Genomic DNA, 24006 nt, shown 5'->3' on the forward strand with positions numbered 1-24006 from the left:
GTCTGAGGTGCACAGAGTAGCTGATACACTGACTCGAGGCACAGACAGAATACCCCCAGGGACCAGCTGCTGGAGGCCAGGTGAAATAAGCCCTAGGGCATCTGAAATGGCTCTGGAGGCCTCATTTAGGCCACTGACCTGAGTCCCAAATGACCCCTGCATGTCTTGCATTCTTCAGCTGCATCACCCACCAATAAAAATGGGTTAGTATTGCTATTGAAAAGCACCTATATAAAAGTACAAATATATACAGTGTGTACATTTGGGAGCACATCTTAAATCACTCACAAAGACTAAAGATGTAATATTCCTTCTGTACACAAGCAGATATTGAAGATTCTCACCCAAGAGAATCATCTTGTAAAGGCAATGCTCAAGCCTGAAGAAAAATGTGCTTAGGGCAAACATCAAAAGATGCTATAGGATAACACTTCAAGACTCCATGTAGTCAGGTCCCTACCCCAGAGCATCCTGTTGCTGGAGAAGGACAATGCAGCAACAAAACAAGCCTATAGGTCATATAGGTAAGTGGGGCAAAATGACCCTAGCCTGGGCCATCAAGACCCGCGACAGTATTTCAAGGATAAATCTAGTTGGTCAACCTCAGCAATACTAGCCCACAGGAGAAGATGTAATTATCTGAATGCTTTGATAAATGTTTGCTATCTCATTAGTGGCTTTTCAGGAGGCACCTGACTACCTTTATTCAGAAGACACATCTCTTTCCCTAGCTCAGCTCTCTGACCTCGATGTCTTCCAGGATTCTGCCTAATGGCAATAGAATAAAATTTAAGGTGTGATTGAAAAACTGTAATCTAAGTGTATGAGCAGTACCTCAACCTAGACTGATTTCACATTAATGCCCAGCTGAAATATTAAGGAATTAAAAAGTATTGTTAAAAAGTAATTCTTTAAAACAATCAGCCAATTTTGAAACTGATGCTTTGTGTAATTTGCTGTTTTATTTCAAATAATAGAATCAAATTAATGACAAAAAACACTGTTTTCCTTCAATCTGAAATTATACTAAGAATCAAAGTGGAATTCAGCAATGGAAACATCCACTGGCTGATCAGCACTAACATTTGATTGCAATACGACTAAAATGTCTTTGCTTGGGAAATTACTGCATTTAAAGTAACTGTTTTCAGTTCCAAATTTACTACATTTCGTAGCCTTGACTCAGTTCCTCTCTTTATATCCCAACACTGAAGCTGACAACAGAAACCCCCAAACCCACAACTGACAGCTAACCTCCTCCGTGAAGCGCTGTGTGTGTTATACGGAGGATGTAACGTGAAAAGGTAACATATAGCTTGTTTATTACATAAACATGCATGTGCTCTTATTCTTTCACCCAGTAACTGCCACAAACACAACCAGAGAACACAAAAATAGGGGTATAAATAACTACAACATGAACTTCTGCCATTGCTTCAAGCAAGTGCTGCTCTGCGAGCACGGCAGCTACCTTCCACTCACCACAGGCACTTGCTGCTAAACAGCTTTTAAATCTTGCTCGAAGCAGATGAAATTAGTGACTGGAATTGGATGAAACATTGCGTTGTGCAGATACGTATTGGGGTGAAGGTGCTTCCAGCAGTAAAGCCGTAGCTGAAGAGCCAAATTCTCTTCCTTACCTGTTAAAGACGACCCTTGTCAGTCCACTCGGAGACCAGAAAGTCCCACTGAGCAGAAAACTTAACTACCTAACAGGACTTGATGAAAAGTCTCCTCTCAAAACTAGGTGCTTAACAAAATAATCCACTAAACAATTTCCAAGAAAATGTCAGGTCCTATAACTACACAAGCCACAGAGTGGCCATAGCTAAAGGGCTGGAGCCTGAAGGCCAGCCAGATGTGTTTGTAGTAGACAAAATGCGTAACTCTGGTGTCTGAGATGCACTGTGCATCACATGGAGCCTGATCAGCCAAACCGCATGCAGCACTGGGAGTCAGTCACTAGCAACAAATAAAAAAGCGACAGGTTCAAGATAAAAATACGAGAGACCGCTCCAAGCCAAATAACTGAAGGCCATGTCATAGATAACAATAACTATTCTCTCTAGATGTCTGTTTGCTTCCCTTCTCCAGGAGGACAGGCTTGTTTTCGTCTTTCTTATCTTTCTTACCATTTCAGGGATCCTATCAAAAAAGAATAAGTCTTTTAGCTTCAGAACAGATTTATATCTACTTTCAAATACTCAATGCCTATCTGTTAATTGAAAATACATGTGTATCTTTTGGCTACCTATACTTTGGACACTTTGAGTTGTTCATGCCAGAGACCCAGCTAAGCCCTCTCTGTAGCAGACCAAGCTCTCTAAACCTGGTCTGTCCACCACAGACTGAGAAATGGCCTTTTTTAGATTTACTTAATTAATTCAGTGCACCACTTTATGTTCAGGCAACCTATCTGGCATGCTGTATGGGCTGTAACAGAAAGGAGAGCATCGTGCTTTTTACAGCTGAGGACTGTCAAGACTAAGCTTCCAGGGAGAAACCTGAAACACTGACTGTTGGAAGTGATCATACAGCACATGAAACAGTGGCATGTTCAGTGATTTTCTCTACTGTCATCTTTAGAGTTCTGAAAAATAGGGAGAAAAATCAAGGTAGCCCTTCCAGTAAGTTCCCAATACATATTCTGAAAATATGAGATTTTTCAGAGTAAAGGAAAACTATCCAGCAGGAAAATCTCTGTGGGGCCATACTGGTGATGCTGAATGGCTGAATAGACCTACGCTCAGATATCAGAGTTCTGAACAAAAGTGCCTGCGGAGCAGCTGGAAGCTGCAGGAGATCTCATCAATAAGCAGAGACTTTCAGTTATTTTCTCTCAACTACAAGATGCTAGACCTAAAGCAAGCAATGGACTGAAAGGGATCTTACAGTAGATGCAGCTGAAAGGAGGGGAGGCATCACTAAGGAGGGCATAAATGCATTTGCTGTACTCACTTGTTCCTTAGAGAAAGAGAAGGGGAAAAAAGATGCAAATTAAATGGAAATGCCTCATTTTCACAGGAGCTGCAAATAACACGGCAGCCCATGGGAAGGCACAGCTGGTACTCAGGCTTATTGCTACCATCCAGGCTGAATGGCTAGCAGGATTAGGAGCAAGCCAGGCTCAAACAAAACAGCACCAGGCAGTTTCTCCTCTCCCCGACTCCCACCCCACCCCGGTTCTGCTCTTTCCTGCTAACTACACCGTTAACTCACATCCCACTATTAATTCAAACGGCAGGCTGCACCGCTCTGTGTACAAGACTACAGCTTGGGCTCCTGCCCGTTTTGTTACAGCACAGATTGCTTCCCGTATTGAAGAGGGAACCATCTGGGAGGAAGAGCAAATGCTCGGCTACTTAATTGGTGCTTTCAGTAAAACAGGGTACAGTCAGGATTGACAGACCTAGAGAAAATCACAAAAGCAGCCATCAGAAAGTGAGGGAAGGAAAAAGGAGCCTGCCTCCACTCCAAACTCTGAAAAGATTTGGAAATAAAGTAGGGTTTGTGTCAACCCCCTCAACCCTGGATCACCTCAGTTGTCGCAGCTTCGCCACCCCAGTCCCAGAGACACTGCCCCATTTGCCCAGCCCACGCAGGAGCAGGGGGCTGGCTCCGTGGCGCGATAAACTCTTGTTCACACAGCAGTCAAGGACTGCGTGGTAACATTTAGTATGGCAAATTATCTACTATTCACCTTCTCATCTACCTGTTGGAGTAAAGGGAGACTGATGTCTTGATTTTCATTTCTAAAATGGCCTCATTTACTAAAATCACTTCAATAGCATTTCCAGCATTTTCCACCATTTCCATTTTACATCTTAAGGATGTCGGATGCCTCTTGATTTCGTCATGGAAACGGCAGCAGGTCTTCATGAAGGAAGGGTGGGCAGGATTAAGCATTCCACCATCAGACCTGTTCTGCCTCTCCTACTGCTTCTCTCATCCTCCCCCCTCTTACCCATCCATACTCCGGCTGCCTATTCGGCATATGAGATTTTAGCTCTCTGACTTTCCAAATCCCCCACAATTCGAGAATTTACTATTCCAGGATCTTCCATGTTGCAGACTTCCTTCTCTCTTCTAGCTCATCACACCTCCTCAATTTTCTTGTTGCTCAAGAATGAAGATGATCTGACCTCCTCCTTCAGGTTTCCAACTGTTCTTCAGGTTTCCAACTGTTCTTATTCTTCAGCTTATTTCAGTCTCCACAGATCTAGCCCATGCTTGATTTTGCAACAGCTTGCAAAATATATTTTGTGCTCGATTCCTGTTTTTGTCAGAATCTCAAATGTTTTAAAACCAGCTCAAGTTTAGTATTTAGATCAAGAACAGAACATAAACAGTAGGCTGGTGTAAAGACTAACTTTTATACTACCTTGGACAATGGCTTAAGTGCTGAACTATTACAGATAATGCCCTCATAAATTTAAGAAGGCTCTTCTCACCTCATGCTCTCAGAACTGATGATGCTCTGCCACTGTGGATTGATAGAAATGTCTCTAGACCTTCCTACAAGCAAGCATCTCAGGGAAGCACGGCCATATCTATGGGTAGCGCAATTAACACTACCTAGTATCCATTTTCTTGGCGTCTGCCGAATATATATCATTAGCTTTGCAGAAACATCACCACAGGGCCGACTGCATGATCAAAGAAAACAAAGTTATCCATTTGTTATACTTAGAAACGGTAGTTCATCTTTGGCAGATGTGAACTTCAAACCCTTTATCAAAGGTCATTCATGCTTGTTAAGAAATCTGAAAGCACAGCAAACAAGCAGATATTTCATTTTGAGTTTCTGAAAACTACAAGAAGTGTTATGAAAGACATTAAAAACAGAAACAATAAACCACGTCAACATTTTTACATGAATATTACTTTAAAGTACTTTGACCTGCCTGCAGGTCATTTTGACATTTGACATTTTGCGCAGTATAGTTCATGGACATTCTTATTTCAGCTAAGAAAGTTTATTTCAATTAATCTTAAACCTTGTTAACTCAATATAGTCCTAATTGAGAATCTGTGTAGGTTTTTTTGTCCCAGCTTAATTAACCTTGTTAAAAAAAAATCACACTTTTATTTAAACCTAAGTAAGGACACATACAGACAAACCTTGTAAGAGATCATGTACTATTTCTGAGAATAGTAATCACAGAAAAGACTGATCTTGTCAATCAGCCTAAGCTCTTAAGAGCCCAGAACAAAGGTTTTCAACACCTATTTAGGAGAAGTCTTTCATTGCTTGAAGCCATCTTGACATGCTGTTCCCAAAGAAAAGATGACCAGCTGCAAATGGCCAATACTCAAACTCTATTGCAGTGACTCAGTAAGTCAACTGCTGTTGCTGGCTTATTTTTGGACATCAGCATCCTGCAGTAGCTGGTGTGAAATCACTTGCACAGAGGCAATCAGATAAAACTTGAATCCATGAAGGCCATGTTTTGCCTTGGGGTCATGTATGAGGCCCTGGAAAAAGCAACTTTATAAAGAAAAAAGGAAGTTACCTCTATTTTTGCTCATAGCTAGCACTCCATTCTTCTTACAAAGAATGAAAGCAAATGAAATGTTGGAAAACAAGGTGATTTTTAAAAATGTTCTAAAATATTTCTTGTAATATCATGATTATCTCATTCACCAATTATTTTATAGTTTAGTGTTTCAGATTGCTGATCAGAAGTTTATTTTGAATTTATTTCATTCTGATTGATAACTTTTGCTATTATTCAACTAGCCATCCTCATTTTCTTCTTCAAAATTATTTAATCAGACCAATTCTGTGAGTTTGGATGCTAGAAAGCAGAAGCGCAGTCCAATGACTATGATTCAAGTTTAGGAGATAATAGTTGCACATCTTTCCCTTTGAAAGGTATTTCTAGACTGAACTTCTGAAATAAAGACAGGACTAACAGCGAGATTTTAGCCTATTAAAAAAAAATAAAAAACCAAACCAACAATCAATAACCTCCAGCAGATGATTTTCAGAGATGAAATTCCAGTTTCTGGAAGCCAACTTGGCAGCATAATCCTCCCTTACCTATAGGTAAGGCAGCACATGAGTCAGCTGCAATGCAGGCTTGCCCATGCTGCCCGTGATATACCTCCACGCTCTTCTGTCAGTATGTCTGCAATGCTTCTGGAGATGAGAGGGTGCTTCTATTTCCATATGTATATAAACTTTTGGGCTCCCCAGACAGGGGAACAAGAGTTATGAGCTGCCATGGTACTGAATTTCCCGTTCCTGGAGAGCAGCAGTAAGACCACAGCTTCACGTCAGCATCTCCACTATATGGGAGACAGCTTCAGGCTCGTCCTTCACTAGGAGAAAACTGCTTTAACTTTGGTCAACTAGTCTGTTTTACAATCCTGGTAAAAAACAAGGCAGTTATGGTTTTAACGCACAACAGCTGTCAAAGTAAAAAAAAATTAAAAATTTTAAAAAATATATACACACATACTACATACATAAATAAAAATTGGGCAGGTTTTTTAAGTCCTTTGTGCATAGTTAGACTGTTCAATGACATACAGACACCTCTCTCCTCCTAGTGTAAACCAAAACACATACAAATCAGTGAACTAAAGGAGAATAGCTGAAAATGCAGACACGGCGTATTTGCTGCCAGACTGCAGGCAGCAGCTGCTGCCCGCAGTGCCTCACTCGGCAGTGACGGTGGCTGCGCTGACGTTCCAGATTAGAGAGTCACAGCGCTTTGTTCCCTCAGGGAAGCCTCTGTGTTTAAGGGGATACTATTAAGGATGGCAAGTCCAAACATGAGCCTTCTCTTCTTGTCTTTTTGCATAATTTGTGTGAGTATTTATCCATACTTTATTTTATAGAAGAATTAATTGAATGTCACTGGAGACCCACAAACAAGACATAACCTAGCTAAATGCCAGGCACGTAGTTCACTGAACTCCTGCAGTACAGGGCACTGGTTTTCAATCTACAGCTTCATTCCTCTCTGACACGCAGCCAAGACCCGCAGAGACTCCAAGTCATTAGCATACACGCAATGCCCCAGAGCGACCACGCCAATGTCTCTTTGCATCCAAACGGTCACTGCAGACCGTGACACGCAATGCCCAGAGCAATGCCACCTTCCGTGGCGCGGGGGTGTATCCCAGCACAGCGAGAACCCCAGTCGTGAAAATATTTATACCTATGAAGATAACTCCAGAAAAGGTCCCATGCAAAGGCCTTTGAATGCCCGTTCTTTGTGCGACCGCTCTCTGCTGTGACAGACCACCAGCGCTTTATCCTGGGTAGGCAACTGAACCTCTTGGTCATCGTAGCTGTTGGGCTGGGGCAACAGCCAGTAGTCCCACTATAGCATGTGTAAATGATATTAAAGAGGATAAACTATGTCTTATTTAATACACTTGAGAAATCCTTCATCCCAGTGCCACCTTCTCGTGCCATCATAACATTCCAGCTGAAGCCTCAGAAAGACATCGCTAGCAGGTCAGCAGTCATAGAGGAATCTGCTCCCGCTTGTACTGCCGCAGAGCCCCTCTTCTGTCCTGTGACAAAGGACACCGTGTCCTCCCGTACAACACGCATTAGGCCTCTCACACTTGGGTGGTTTCTTGGAGGAACTTCCACTCTTGAATGCGACACTTACAGCTCAGGTCTTGCTGCTTTTTATCTGGCTGCTCTTTTCCACCATTCAGAGATTTTCTCCATCCATCTGCACAGGCAGCCTGATTACCACCCTCTTTGCTCTGTATATAATAATAACAGCTTATCTGGAGTTATCACTGTGGACCACGCAAGCATCAGAGGACACAGAGAATAACCAGGCTGGTAAATGTTGCTGAGTTGCAGAACACTTCCCCCGGCTTAGTTAACCCTCTAGCAGACCTTTGCCTCCACTCACGGCCTATAAAATTTCGAGGGCTTTTCAGTTGGACTGTTTGGGCTCATGTCCTTGTGGATGACAAAGCACAGCATGGGATCTTCACACACAACTCGACACGTTTCTTTACCAGCTAATTTGACGTTTCTGATCTAGTGTATTCTCTTTGATAATCTAAATCAAAGCTTGAGAGTATTTTATCAGCAGATGGATGGCTTGAGTGACTGGTTATTACCACTATGCAAATACAGTGGCACAATTTACTACCACTGCGACAGTCTTAGATACCTTACTAATGCCAGTAATGAATGCAGCTGACAGGAAAAAAGGTTAGTGGTGCTAATATTTTCCAAATTCAGCTCTTTTCCTGAATGTTAAATATACCTTTTTAGCATCTTTCAGTATTGCTAATTACAATGGTTTGGGGTTTTTTTGTATTTGTGACCAGCAGTATTCTCCTTGTGCTAAGTCAGTTCAGTGTTATAAGTAACCGTAAGCCAGTGATTTATGCAGTTCAGGTTCTGCTTGGGATGCCATCTTCTTACAGCAGCTTTTCCTTTTCTTGTAGCAGAGACCTTACAAGTGGCATCAGCTACCATTTTCTGAGCTCCACGGAGCTGTAATATACGCCCTTCCCCTCAGAATTTGCTTTCTAGTGGTGTCCTCATCATATGATCCCTTACTACTTTTAAAAAATGCAGCAAACACATAAAGTGAAAAATAGCTGATCTCTTTTCTCTAGTGCCATCCAGGAACTTTTAAAATATGTAATTGAGTACATTTTCCTTTTGCTGCACTTGCACAACCTCAACTCATCAACGTCAAGACCATATCCTCTTGAAACTCTTTGATGCACCACAACAAGGGTACTTCCACACTCAGGCGAGTATAGCAGGAAATCCAAATTCACAACAGCTTTCCAAGACTCATGCCTAGTGCTAAAATGTAAGTCAGCATTTGCTAGAGTGATGACATATAGGAAATCATATCGACCCTGTAGACTGCAAAATCACGGGGCTGATGAGTGGCACGTTAAACATTGAGAGGCCAAGGGAGATGTGTCATCTTTCCGTTGGCATCTTCAAAACCTCCTCCTGACTTCTTAGGCTACAGACCTTTTGAGCACAAGGCACATTCTTCCAGAGCTCACTCCCACCACTCTCTCATCCTTCTTCCCTGTTCAGGCAAACCTTTACAAAAGCTACATAAAGGGCTATACAAACATGGAAAGTCCCCACTGTAGCTATATACTTTCTCTGAAAAGCTCACCGACTTTGTACCCTTTTCACCTTAGGCTCCTGCTTTAGGCTGAAACACTATCATCTAGCATGCTTTGAGGGTCACCTCAGCATCCTTCGTTTCACTGCACTGAAGAAAGATCTTCCCAGCCACTGGATTTCTCAAAAGAGGTCAAACATATCAGACTTTAATTTTGTCTCGCTGCCTTGTAGTCTCACAAGAATTTCCCTTTTACTTCCCATGTACTGATCAAAACACTTGGTATACCTCAAGATGCCATTTCCAAATGAAATCCATAGAGAGCCCTAGGAACTCCTAAAATATTTTCCATCTAATGCTGGGAAGCAATGGCACATTGCTTGATCTAGGTAGAATATGGGTTCACTTGCATTCCCGGTTTCTGAGCATCTTAAGTTGATCTCTCAGCGTAAGCTTCACCTTGATCAAACACAGCAAAGCCAGCCAATTTTCTACTGAGCTACACCAGATTCTGGGTCGCAAGTGTTTTTCTCTGTAGTTCTACAGCTTACTTCCTTAATACAGAGCCTCAGCATCCTGTCCTTTACAATAGGGAACATAATGGCATTTCTAAGATTCTGTAATCTCTCATTATAGATCGTGACCTTCATATGAAAGGGTCTAAACAGTGATGTTACATCAATATTTTCACCAAACAGGAAAGATATCCATTAATCTTGAAACCTGGAACACTCTTATCTCCCCGAGTCCCACATGCTCTTTTCGTAGCACTCTACAGACCTTTTCCTGGTGCTTCAGCTAAGGTATTCTAGCTAAGACGAAAAGAGATTACTTAGATTGTTCTGCGAAGAAATTTTTTTGCTGGGCATACCCATTAATTACCCCCAAATTACATGAAAGTCCACTGCTTCTACCCCAGCTGAAATAGTATGACACAGTCCTCATGGCATGTACTGCACCTCCTGTCTGGGTCACGCGGCCCAAAGGGACTCATCGTCCTTGGGCGTAAAGATTTATCCCTATTTCTGGTCCTGTAAATTAATCTGGTGAAAGTTGAAGCTTGTTTTGATCTCACACCATTTTGCAAACATGCAGATGGATTGAGATGGTATCTTTCACTGGCTCTAACTTGGAGATCAGTCCTGCTTTGAGGGAGGGGCTGGTCCCTTTGACCTAAATTATTCTGTGATTTTTGTCTTAAATCTGAAAGATTTTTGTCACCTTTGACCAATCACAGGCCCCTCCACTAATTAGACAGCTCATGCTTTTAGCTATGGCAAGGACCAATCAATTCAACAATCTGAAAAAAAGGTTACCCTATTCAGTGCATGCACCTTGAGACTTCTTCCCCGTTCCAGAAGCTTGTGTGTGGACACAGCTACACCGGAGACCAGCATTGTATTCAGTAACTTTACATCAGATCCTTGCAACCTCTAAACCAATGAGATAGGAAAGGTCATCCAGGGCTGCAAAAGCCAAATCATCTAAGACTGTCAAATGCATGAGTCAAATCTAGCCTGCGAGATGTCTCTGCTCAGTTTTTCTTTGTGGAGGAAGAAAGGGCAAGGTGCACTTGAACTTTCCCAACAGCTGCCTCAGCTCAACACAGCAAATCCAAACTGCCATCGGTGCTGTCTGAGGGGCTGAGCTTCAAGCCCCTGTCCTCCTGAGCACGCATACAGTCAAGCCCTTGGAGACATCACCTCAGGCATCTAAATAAGTAATACAGCCAAAGGAGTTTACAGAACCTGCAGAACCCTCCCTTATCTCATGTTTGTATTTTTTAAAAATACATTTATTTAAAACGTAACAACAATAGCACTCAGTAAATCCTCAAAATCTACTGTAAAGTAGGAGGTGAGACTACATTTTCCCTCCAAATATCGTAAAGTTTCACTGCTGAATTTCTCAAGTTTATTACAGCTCCGGCAATCTCAATCCCTTTCATAATCCAGGTTTACTCCGGCATTTGACGCTGCTGTAGCCAAGCCTCTCTTTGACCTGGTTCTGCAATTTGTTCAACAATCCTGACTCTATGGGGAACAGCGGGAACCTCAGCGGACAAATATATTGGTTTAAAGTTACAGCTTCTGGTATGTTCCTGTAACCTCTCTTTGACGTACAGTTGCCTGAGAAACCAGCGTAACATCATTGTGAAATCGTGGCTGTCATCTGATGCCAGGCACCTGTACTTACTGTTATTACTGGCCTTGGCAATTCAGGACAGCAGTGGGCTATTTATGCTCGAAAAAGGAGCATTTTGGTCATCTGCTGGTTCAGTGGAGCCCACTCTCGCCAAGGCTGCCATCCCACCAGAGTTTCAACAGCCATGTCCCACCCTCCCTTGTGCCGCTGCTCGTTCAATCACCCCATTAACCAGTCTGGGGAGCCACCACGCTCAGAACTGACTACCTGCCCAAGTGGTCAGGTTTTGGCTGGCTCTCCCAGGTTGGGCGGTGGGGGTCAGTACCGGCACTGGGGAAAGGAGGCGGCAGGCACGCCGGCCCAGGACGGCAGCACCCGTGCCGATCGGATCGCCCTTGCTCTTAATATCTGATGCTAAGATCTCTCGTTTCTCCACTGCTGGCTGCTGCTGTTTTGCAGGGGTTTGTAAGACTGCTTTTCTGATGGCATAGAACCAATTATCTTGGTGCAACCTTTCCCATTTATTGCATTCCGGCTGGAAGAGAGTTTGGGAAAAAAAATGCCCAGGAACAAAAGCACTTTCTGAACAGACAGAGCAGAAGACAGTACAGTAAGCCTGAGACAAGCACAGCAGCTTTCCCTGGCGCACTTAAGTGGGCAAGGTTTCCCCTTCTCCACAGCATTCCCCAGCCTCCCCGTGGAGAGCGGCCCTCCAGCCTTGCAGCAGAGGAAAGCTCCACTTGCCCTTTGGTTTTGCATTTCTTCTGCCCTTTGGTCAGCTCTCCTTTGGTCCAGAGTCTCTCCGCTTTCCAGAGTGCAGCTGCTGATCTACCAGACAGGGACCACCATGAGCATCTCCCTGAACAGCCCAGGCTGGAAGAGCACCTCCCAGACAACCTCCCATATAACCCTCACAGTTTAGCGTTGCTGCTAGGTTAAAATACCCTGGCATGAACAAATGCAGCAGTACTGAGAACATCACCTCAGACTTTCACAGCACGCATCTCAGGCCTTTCAACAGCATTGGGGTGAGTGGCATACACGTACGTGTGCAATTCCCTCCTCGCAGCTTCCTACTGAGTTACTCTGTCTGGGGTATCTGAAGGACACATGGTGCACGTTCTCAGACACACATGAAATGGCTCTCTGAGCACCTCTTCGCTCGCTTTACAGGCTCTGAACCACACCCTGCCCCATTTCTTCCCATTACACAGACAGATTTGGTGGAGCCGCGACGCCCTGACCTCCCCCAGCGCTGGTGAGCCCCACCGACTGTGGCTGCTCTCACATTTCGGTTTAATTTGTGCCTGTGTTGTCTCTCCTGTAGGCCTGCAGCTGCCAGTATTACGAGTTAGACAAGGGATGTTTGCTGGTTATTTCCCCTAGGCTTGGGGTCCTCTCTTCTCCCTGAACTGAGGGTGTCCTTCTCGCGGGGGCCAGCTTGTCACTCGTTCAGAGCCCCACCGCTTCCCCGCTTCGGTGCAGCGCCGCAACATCATTTCACCTTCAAAAAGACTTCATTCTCAACCCAGTGCTTTATCAAACCAAGTTTTATTTACCCCCTACAGAATGTGAAACAATTATGGCAAGCAGATAAATCTGTCAGGTCAGCCGGAGAGGTGGCGCGGGATGGAGAGCCGCCCCCCCACGCATACAGCCCGCCGATACCCCCCCGGCGGCGCGGCTGCAAGTGGATCGGCACAAAAGCACCGAAGGCAAAGGGTCTCTGGCACATACGTTTCCCGTGGGGATCATAAAGAGGACACGTGACCGATGGAAAATACTGAGCATGACCGTACGGCAACTGCCCTGCCACAGCGCAACCCTTCCCACGGACACTTCACAGGGTTTTTGGTTGGCGTACCCCTTCCTCGCTCATCACGTACCGGAGCGTCAGCAGCCGTTCGTGCATCGCCTGCTGCCTTATCCCCCTTACAGGCCGGCCTCGCCTGCTGTTTGTCTTTCCCTGCATCCAGGAGGTGATAAGCAGATGCCTGTGTTTCCACAATGGCCCTCGGACTATCTTTTATTGCCCTCCTGACTGCTCTTAAAAGCAAAAAGAAAAACCAGGATTGCTGAATGAGAGTTGATTTGACATTTAAAATATTTTGATGCCGAGTGACAGAATAAAGGTTCTAAACCAGGATTTGCTTCTGAGCATTTTTCTTGGTTTTTTAATCAGAGAAAAGAGAAATAAAAGCCTAAATACTAAGTGTTAAACAGCAGGATTAAAAAAAATGTAATCTGCTCATTTCATGCTTTTTGGACAGGGGCAGAAATGGCTTCTGTCATGTTTTCAAGGACCAGATGATGCTGAATCTTATTAATTTATTTTATTTTATTTATTTTATGTTCTAGCCGGACAGAAATATTAACAATTAGTTGCACTGTTGTCATTTGACAACTTGGAAATATGAAGAAGACAGGAGGGGAGGGAAGACCAAAAACCCCTAGCTGCGACTGCATTTTGATTAAATGAATTTTGGCACAATTTTCTTTCTTTGCAAGCAAACCCGCCGTTCCTCCAGCAGCGGTGCGGGCAGGGCTGGTTACGCAAGGGCTGCCCTGCGCAGGCAGGCACGCGGGGGGCATCGCCAGTCACCCTGCTCCCCTCCCGTGTGCCGGCAGCCGGCGGCAGCGGGCAGCCCGACAGCCAGCCCAACCTGAAGGGGAACTCCAGTGGCCCAGGTGGCCCCTTGGGTGCGAGGTCCAGGCCCGAGCAGAGGTGCAGGGGAGGGGGGCTGAACAAAGGCGAGGCCATCACGCTGCCTTCGTCTTCGGCCGGCCGGGGGGAGTGTGGGCACAGCCTCTGCTTGGATGGATGGCAACTAGCCATGTTGCGTTTAACCCCTTTTTTAAAGGCAAATAATGCCGCTAGAGCCTTCTGGGAAACAGGTAGTGGCTGTTACGGAAGCTCCTGTCGCCCTTTTCTAAATTGTGGGAACCATGGAAACAAAAGCAGCCACAGCTGCTGGTGGTACAGCCCTGTGACTTTGGCCAAAAGCCCGATGTGACCAGCAAGCCAGTGACCATTAATGCACCTCATAAAACAAGAGAGGACCGCGAAAATGAACAAGGCTGAATAATTTGACTTTCCAAGTATGCAGTACGCACTTTCTGCAAGAGGGCAGGTACGCCACTGATTTTATCTCAAAGCACGTGAATATGCATTTTGCAGAGGCAGACCCCAGAGACAGACAGGCTGGGGCTGACAGATCTGGCAGGGTATAAACAGATGCAGCTACAGCATTCGGCATCTCTGCTCACGCTCCACTGACCCAGAGCTGCAAACATGTTTACAACCACGCATGAAAAATGGGTCCCCAAACAAAAGAAATCTAAAAGCAAATTTTGTTTTTATGCTGCCTGACCTTGACCAGGTGTTGTGGCAGAGGAGGTGGGGAGCTGCCAGAGCCAGGCAACAGAACCGATTAACCCTTTGGGAGCGTGGGGGTTTGACAGCCGGCAGGACGTGACTATGAGGTATCCCAATGCTCTTACCACTTCTCGGGAAGAGCTGAGCCGCAGAACGGGTCCCAGCCTAACGGCACGGAGGCATTACACCACGCTGCACATTACAACGCTCTAAAAAAGCCACTGCTTCGTATTCAAATGAGACATGTTTTCAACATGCAGTACTATTTCTGCACAAAATACAGTGTAAGCCCACTGTTTTCTATTTTCCGATAATCACTGGATCAGACCGGACTCCACACAGCCACACTGTCACCAGCAACATTATTTATACATAAACCTCCAGCCTTCCTCCGCGGCCAGATTTGCCAGGTAGGTAGTTGTTGTTCCCGTTGAAGCAAAACTGGCTTGCTTTCAATGACACACGCCTGCACTGCTATTATACAGCAGACTGCCTCAGTTAAGATTTTCCAGCACAAAGATTAGGAAGAAACAAATAAATGATCCTATTATTTTGCATTTTTCACCTCATATTTAGAATACCACCTAATTTAATTTTGGATTCTCCAGTTACAGGAGGGATCCCACGTCAGCCTCCTTTTTCCCAGAAACAAAAATGAAACAAATATGAAGCAAATGAGCTAGTCTTTTCCTGCTGATTAAATCACTCTCCCCCAGCTCTTGCCCATCGAATGCTGCAGCACTCCCAGTCCCCAAACATATCATCCGAGTAGCGCATTCATTAGAGCGTTCGCAACTCCCGATCATTGACAGATGCGATCTTATCAATTAACACATTCAAGCAAAACTGCCTTTTTCTCCCCATCTTTCAGTGGCCTGCTGACAGCCCTACGGTGCCTTGCTGCCGGCACCGAGGATGCACCCACAGTTAGGAGGTAGATGCTTCCCCTCCAGCATCTTTCGTCCCTTCGTAAACAGGCGAGGACCGCAGCTTTTAGCCAACGACCTACAGCAAACGGAATGCAAGCGTGGTGGGTACAGCGAGGATAAAGCGAGCCCTATTCTCAACAGAAAAAGGATGTAAGTGGGATGCATTTACTTACATGAAGATTCAGTGCCAAACATGGCTGGCCCCAGATGCTGCTACTGGAAAAAGGAAAGAAGAAAAAAGAGTGGAAGACAGAGTGAGTGTATGAGAGTAGGGATGAGTGCTACACAGCAGGGATCATGAAGCCAGACAATGCAGTCCAGGCTATCCAAGCTGCCAGATTCTCCTCTCCTGTCTTCTCCTCTCCTCTCCTCTCCTCGCCTCCCTCCTCCTCTCCCCTCCTCTGCTCCACACCGCAGACAGCTTTTCCTTGCAACCGCAGCAAAGGTCCTTCTTCAGGAAGCAAAAAGCAGGCGCTTCTGTTTTAAATCCAAGAGATAAGGGCAGGCCAGCGTCCCTTCCGTGATACCGGCAGGCATAAATAGGTAGCGGCCACCAGATACTGCAATCCCCAGCCCCTGCTCTCCGTAAGACAATAGCAGGGCTTATGCATACACTGGATGACGTCAGGACACTGCAAAGACTGACTGCTGCTAACCCAGAGGCTCGGAGGGGGCTTGAGCGAGCAGAGCAATTCAAGTGGGAATTCCTTTGTCACAAAAAGCAGAAGACAAAGAACCAGACATATATTTCCCTCCGTAATGATAAAACCCCCACCCGCGGCTGTAACGCTAGCAGGAAAATATCGGCGTTGTATTCACACGCCTTTTCTCAGCTGCACGAGATGCAAAGTGTTTCTGTGCAAACACATCACACAGAATAAAATTCGGGGACAAATGTCCACGTAAATGCCACTTACGGCATTTTCAGTAAAGAATAACCATGAATTTCTGTCACTAACTCTCTTCCTTATTTTTCCTTCAAAGAGAAATTAAAATCCGGGGCCAATCTACACTTCGAACCTAATTTTCACAGGAAAGTGCTAGCCAACTGTCTCATTTACCTAAATCCATTGTCAGAATATACTGTAGCAATGCTCTAACCATAATAAGTCACATATTTAAACAAAAAGAAAAACCCCAAACCACACTGATCTGAGTGATAAAAAGGCATCCTAGCAACCAAAGAAATATTTTCCTTATTTCTTCTTTATTCTTCTAAACCATCTAGATCGAGTGTTTCTTAGCCTCTGCGAGTGCATTTCTGAGTGCATTGAGCGTATTTTTTTCTGACGCTCAGTAATTTAAAAATGTTCAAACGTAGAAACAAAGCCCTAAGCTGGCTCCTTCCGATCCTCCCACAGACAAAAGGAATTTGCCTGGCTTGTGCTGGCGAGAGCAGCCAAGCAGTAAGCTGATGGCTGGAACCTACCAGACATCGGGGGCCATCCATAGGAAGGGCTGTCCGGCGGGGGCAAAACCGAGAACATTTTTGTTAAGTCTCACTGAACAAGTATATGCAGCTCCAAAGATGGCAAAGACTGAAAAGCGCTGCTGGTGGATGAGGAGAAAGGAGATAGATGCAAGTCCATTAAGTGAAGCACTTAAAGAAAAACACCCCCACCACCCCCATTTCTGAGCTTTTGGGGGTTAACCGGTCCCAAACGCTCCTGCTGCTCCGTGTGCCAAGGGGGTTTGTGCTGTTTGCAGAATACGCAATGCCACCTCGAGCAGCAGGCTGGGAAAACAAGTCACACTGAAGGCTGGCAGGACCTGCCACCGGAGGATCTCAATGTGCCTAAATCATCAGGGAACCAAGCAGGTGTCGGCTGGGGCCACCGCTGCCCTAAGAGCAGACTGGAAAGCAACGTCTGGGTCGGAGCCACTGCCATCTGCTGCCACAGCAGTCCCTCCGCTCCTGGCGAGGGGGAACGCGGTCCCAAGCTCATATGGTGTGTACGCCCACCAACGTCCGTATGGACCCTCAACAACCCTGGCCCACAGGTGCTGTAAGGAAAGAGAGAGATCAAGAGGTTGTATAGAGCCCGACCTCCTTGTCCTCCCCGTCCTGGTGCAGAGGGTGGGGGGCACCTGCAAGGCACACCGAGCTCCTCTCCTGGTAACCCCTGTTGGCACAAAACACTCTTCAACTGTTTCCCTGCTCTCCACTCCACACGTTGAACAGTCTCTTGGTGTTCTGCACACGCCATGAGAATACTTAGGAACAGCAGGCTTTTGGGAACATTTAAGTGTATTTCATCTATGGAAGAAAGCCACGGGAGAGGCCATACCCTGGAGTGAGACATCTGACAACACGCTCTCTAACAGGCAACTTTTATTCTCTCCATTGGCAGGCAGGACACGGGTGCATGGTGACTCAAATCGACCCTTAGGCAAAGACTAACCAGATGTCCTCAAGTCTGTACTTCAGCACCTGAATTAATGGCCTGGCTGTCTAATCGTAATGAATATTTGCAGTCATATGCATGGATGCTCAGCATCAGGAAGACACGTCCAAACTGGTTTTGACCACAATGCTATAATGACAGTGGCACAAACCCTCTGACAAGGACCATAGTTTTGCTGTTCCCGGAACTGAACTAGTTATTTTGACTATTCAGAGCCAGTAACACCTCCTTCAGTCATAACAGCTTGACAAGAAGCAAAGCAAGTGTTCTGGCTTGGCTTTCCAGTGACCAAGGCAAGTTCACAAAGGAAATGGGTCTATTATGTACCGGTAAGTCTCCCAGCATCTTTAAACACAAACCTCTGGAACAAAAACCCTAGTGTTCACGTGCAATGGCTGAACAATAGGTTTTGCTCTGATGAGCAGATCTGAACTTCCCACAGCATTGTTTCCAAGGAAGATACAAAACCTCAGGGCTTTCCAATGACATCCTTGAAGGTGTCACGGAGCCCAGGCCCTCTGCCAAGTTCTCATTACACTGACGCACATGTGCAATCGAAAAGCCTAAACAACCCACGCAGTATCTGTGGAAGGATTTCATAATAATCTATTTCATTAGCATTAGGCTTGCCAGGTCAGTGCTTTGCCTTGTGGGGAAGGTGACTCTTGACAGGCCACTGAAATAATTTCTCTGAAATTCTTTCAAGTCTACCTAAAACACTTCGTAAAATGACTTAGAGAAAGTGTTAAAATCTGTTTCTGATCTACTGCTCTTGTAAGACCATAACCTTATAGTTAGGCTAGCTGGTTAACAGCATTACAAATGTCTGTTTCCTACCCTGAGTTTTGCTGTTGGTTTATTCTGCAAAGAAGGGCCAACAAATTTAATCTCTTCCTATGACAAAGTTTCTCTCTCTTATACAGTGGTGAGGATAATGTAAGCTAGTGTACAGATAAAGTCAAATGCAATCTCCTGCAAGCATTAGCATTGCTGTGATTTGATGACAATGGGCACAAGACATTGTTCAAGCGTTAGATTCATTTACAATGTACCTTCCATACATTTCTCCACAAGCCAGCATGGAATATTTAAAGCAGCAAATATATTTGCTATTCAAAGCTCTCTGCTATACATTCACATTTTCCAGAGAAAGGGATGTGCTCCTCAACCATTGCCAATCTTGAGCAGATATTCTTTATTCCTCAATTTATTACCGCAGAAAAATAATACATGTATTTTACTTTGTTTTGTAAGGACATGTGTGTCTAAAGCCTAAAGCATAGTTTGAGTTTTAATAAAGAAGCTGGATAATGAAATGTTAAATTTTTATACAGATGTAAATTTCTGCTTTTGAGTAATTTCTCTGAAGAAAAACAGTGCAAGCAGGAAATTGTGAGCTACCAACAGAGGTAGATTTGTACACGTGCCTTATGCTGATCCACTAAACTAGAAATCTTTATTCTCCCTTATCACTAGAGAAGCATTTAATTTTGAGCTTAACCTCCTTTTCCACAGGAGAAACTCTGGGAACGGGAAACGAATCCATCCCATCTGTGAGGTTCTCCTGTCCTACTGCCCTGAGCAGCTCCCCTCAACAGGGGAGGTCCCACCTGTCTCCCCCTGGAGAAAGGGAACACGTCCCCTCTACAGGGAAAGTAGAGGATACAATCTTCATTGTCCTCAAAGATGGGTAAGGATTTTCATTAAGTTAGTTAAACTTTAATTTCCAAGTTCCCTGTTTTGTAAGGGCACTGAAAGTTTTTTAAGGCATTAAAAATTTTAATGCATTTAAGGCGCTATTGGAAATCTCTGAGCGACTGTGTAGTTAATCCACGCCATTCAGCAATCCCCAAAAGGCATTTATTTTGCCTCTAGGAACATTAACTCCCTCCTAAAAACCCAGCGAGACCCCCAGTCACCCACGCTGTGACAACCTCCAGCTTCTGTAGTTTTTGTCGGCTCTGCCAACAGCTCCCACACCAATCATTGATCGACATGACACCAAGAAAAAGGCGTTTTTTCAGGCTCTAGAGAAAAATTAAGCCAACTAGCATCATGTATCACTGAACTACAGCTCCTTGGCTTTACACTTTCTCTGGCCTTCTTGTGCTCAACTTCACTGACCCTTAATTAACTTTAACAAATGTTTCTGGTGAAAAAAGTTGACATCACTATTACACCAGGGAGAATCTACTGTGATGGTACAACTTCAGCTTCTCATCTCACAGGGTCATGTAACTAAGGTACAAACCAACCCCCAAACAACCAAACCGAACGGCCTGTGCTGACGCTACAACACCGAGTCCCCGACACAGAGGTGTGAACAATTACCCACCTGCGGGGTATTTTTCCACATAGGTTCTCACCTCCCTCACGAAATGATGCCGCAGTCTCGGAAACAGCACCTTTGGAGCTGTGGCTGCGGGAAGAGGGAGCGCAGCGGCTGGGAGGGAGGAGAGCCCCGACGAGTGCTTCCCGGCAGGAAAGCGGGCAGCAGGGCAGGGGTCCCGCAGGGAGCGTCCCCTGGGGTCTGTGGCTTGGATTACATGGCAATCAGAGCCAAGGAGAGCAAATAAAGGCATGTCCCACTGGAAGGAAAAGTCTGAAGTGCTTCATTTGTGAAAACGCCAGCACGTTCCCACCAGGAGCCAGGCTGGGCAGCAGGGAGAGCAGCCCAGAGCGCAGGGCAGGCGGCAGAGCCGGGACCACGCCAGGCAGCCCAGACACGGAGGCAAGGGGACTGTCTAGCCGGACAGTGGAGAATATCCCTGAACATCTGAGCTGTCTGGAATTCCTCAGTGTTCTCCTCATAGCCTGCCCTTATCACCTTTTGTTCAAGGTTTTCCACCCGCGTTCCCTCTTTGCAACTTGCCGTTCCCTTACTGCATTGGTACAGAAAGGAAGGAGTCTGCTGGCAGCAAAAAAAGCCAAGGTCTTCGTTATGTTCAACATACAAAGAGGATTTTAGACCAGACTGATTTACTGATTGTGGGAATGGTAATTCTTTTTATTATTATTTGCTCCTGTGCTGATTTTTCAAATATTTCTGTGTAGTCCATATTACATTTATGCAACCCCATTTCATGTAAAAATTCTTTTTCTGCAGCATTTTTAGCCAATTAATGCCTAGAACAACTAAGTTTTTTGAGTAAACATACACATGCACACATATACACACATGACAAGAAAGACTGAAGAACAAGTACTTAATTGTGCCACCAAAAAATCTTTTTATGTCTGTGTTGGTCTTTAGCTGAGAGATTAAGTTCAAAAGACACACTGCTTTTTTAAAAAGAGATACAATGAACCATAATAGCCAATCATTACATTACTGCAATGTCTTTCAAGTCCAATTTGAACAAAGATCTTAGCTGCAGCACTGCTCTGTAGATGATTACTGCAAGCCATTCACTACGGACAGCGAGAGGCAGCTCCGAGGAGATGCTCAGCAATTAACAGAGGAAATTCTGCCTGTTCTGCCTCTCCCAGGCCACCCTTCTGGGACACATCTAATGGACATGAAGTTCCAGGAGTTATGAAATGGTACAGTATTACACACAGAAAGCTAGATGTAAAGAATATTGCATACAAGAAAGAAAATAAGGAAGGATTAGCCCAGCTTAAGCACTTAATTCTAGGGTAAGGCTGAGATTGTGGATCTCAGGCAGGTGTCTAGCTCTCTTCAGAGGGCTGGGTGTTTGCTCCTCATTAGCCTCATGATCTTGAACAAACCCCAGATCTTGGGCTCCTGTCTTCTCATAGGAACCAGGAACTTCTGTAGGCAACAGAGTTTTGAGATACTATGCACTACAGTATCTACTTCTCCTCTGGTAGTAGCCCCTGGACTCTACTTGAACACCTGGGGTCTAATAACAGGGAGCAACCAGACAGAAAGATATTCCCATTCCCTACAACAGACGATACAGAATAAATCCTCCATTTTCAATAACCACTTCCCTTCCAATATTCAGCATGTGACTGGAAAATAAGGCAATATTATTTTATAAGTGGCAGATTATAGCTCACCTTCTGTAAAGTACTGTCAAAATATTAGGATGATGATTCCTCTTTTTATTTCATTTTTGTTGGGTTGGTTTTCAGTTTGGTTGGTTTCATTTTAAACACAAAACTGTTTATCCACAAATATCTAAGAAAGACAGTTACCAACACAGTGTGACAATTTACTCACTCTGTGCAAATAACATATCAAATCCAAATTACATGTGTTATTTTTTCAATAACGTCAAGCCCCATGGCTCAACAGAGCATGTGTAATGGCTTCGTTAAATTCTGAGAGCAGTTTTTGTCCCAAATGCATGCAATTGTGTGATGGAATGGGGCCACTACTGTATCTGAAAAATGTACCAGCAGAACACACTACCTTTTGATGTGATCCAAGGAGAACTTAAAGGAGCAACCAATCAGCACTGTGGTTAAATTAAATACATTTAAATAACTACTTATCTAAATGCATTTTTAAAAGAATAAAATATTAGAAGAAGAAAAAAAGTGTGTCTTTTCTACACTGAGGGAAATACCTGAAATATTTTGGTTTGGTTTTTTTGTATCCTAATATCAGGGTCATTTCCAAGGATCTGTGCCACAGGACTGCATATAAGGTACACATGAAAGCCTTAAATGTCAGAGTGAACAGAGGTGGATAACAATTCAGAAGACAGATTATAAACAAACTATCATCATTTTTTACGCAACTCTGAGGGACCACAGATTAGGATTAAGTCTGACTCACAATAAACCGCATGCAAACCGGCATCAGAGGGAACATGTGTGCCCCAGAAAAAAACACAAATATCCAATTTATATGCATAAAAAATAAGTCGGAGAGATTTAGAACAGTACTAAACATTGCCAACGTTGCATTACGATCCACATTAATAATGTCTGATCTAATGCCAAAACTTCACGGTTAGGAGTAAGTTTGATTGTTGAGAGAGGAAGATCAAATTTAAATTACTTCTCAGTCTGAGTAAACATAGTAGGAACATTAAAGCTGACATTATAAATAGCAATTATTTCATCGTACATACGGGAAAAATTAAGAAGGACTTCTAAGCCTACGAGGGAATACCCACAAAACAGTGTAAGAAGGTATCCAAGCAATATAGCTGTTCACATGAACATGCTCCCTGTGTCCCTGCTTAGTAACTCAGGAACCGGTCAGCCATTTCAGCCCGACTTAGCAAAGGGATAGGAGAAACACAGTTATCCCACGTGCTGTGTGACAGCAAGGAATTAGATAGGGAAGAGGTAACTTATGAAAGGTCCCTGCTGGATGTGCAAGTGCTGTGTTGAGCACACTCCCCAGGAGACATAAAAGAATGCATAATATAACCATGGGAAAAACGTCAAACAAGAGTTTTCTTTTTATTTTCCTATGTGGATACTTGTGGGCATAACAGTGGATAAGCTGACATTGCAGCTGTAAATATAATACAGTTGAGCTGACGTTGCAGCCGTAAATATAATACAGTTGTGGAGTCAGTGGGGAAACCAAGTCCACTGGAAATGAGTTTCACTAGTTCCACTGGACAAAACTGTAGTCATTTAAGGATTTCAGTTTTTCCCAAGACACAGCATTTCAGTGGTGTTCCAGCCCCTCTTTCTATAGGTTCCACGCCAGCTTCCATGCGGTGCCAGCCCAGCGGACTAGAGATGTAAAATTTCTCTCTCAGAATAAAAAAAATTAACCACAAAATTTAGTAAACGTTTGGATAACTGGATTATCATAGCTTTTCTTGAGAAAGGAGAGCTTCTAAGAGTCAAGAAAACAATCCAAGCAAGAGGCCCTCCTGAACCTGCAGCTTGATCGGTGTTAGGTTGCTGCAGGCACAGACGTCCATCGATGCGGCTCAGACTGCAGGCTTCAGGCAGGACGCCGGGACACGACAGTCTCATTTGCTGAACACCCAACAGCAGAAGAGTAAAACCTCTTCTGGAAATGCAACTTTCTCCAAATTAAAAAAAAGGCTTATCTGGATAAGGGCCAGCCTGAGGAACAAACGTATGGTGAAGAGGAAGCCTCCGCCAAAGCACTTAAGCATAGTCCC

At 44.5% G+C, this 24006-nt stretch overlaps 1 protein-coding gene across 14 annotated transcripts in view; it reads right to left on the reverse strand.

The window, feature by feature from the left end:
- The window catches only part of ST7 (suppression of tumorigenicity 7), a 162591-nt gene that overhangs the window by 96978 nt on the left and 41607 nt on the right, over positions 1-24006 (reverse strand). The window contains exon 1 of one of the 14 annotated variants that reach the window (XM_072861347.1): positions 15707-15743. The exons of the other annotated variants lie outside the window; for them this stretch is intronic. Coding sequence (XP_072717448.1) covers positions 15707-15728 — 22 coding nt within the window. The 5' untranslated portion in view covers positions 15729-15743. Of the gene's footprint in view, positions 1-15706; positions 15744-24006 lie in introns of those variants that run through there. 14 annotated transcript variants of the gene reach the window in all.

The sequence above is a fragment of the Ciconia boyciana genome, chromosome 1 (assembly GCF_034638445.1).
Source record: "Ciconia boyciana chromosome 1, ASM3463844v1, whole genome shotgun sequence".
In the NCBI taxonomy this organism is placed as follows: domain Eukaryota; kingdom Metazoa; phylum Chordata; class Aves; order Ciconiiformes; family Ciconiidae; genus Ciconia; species Ciconia boyciana.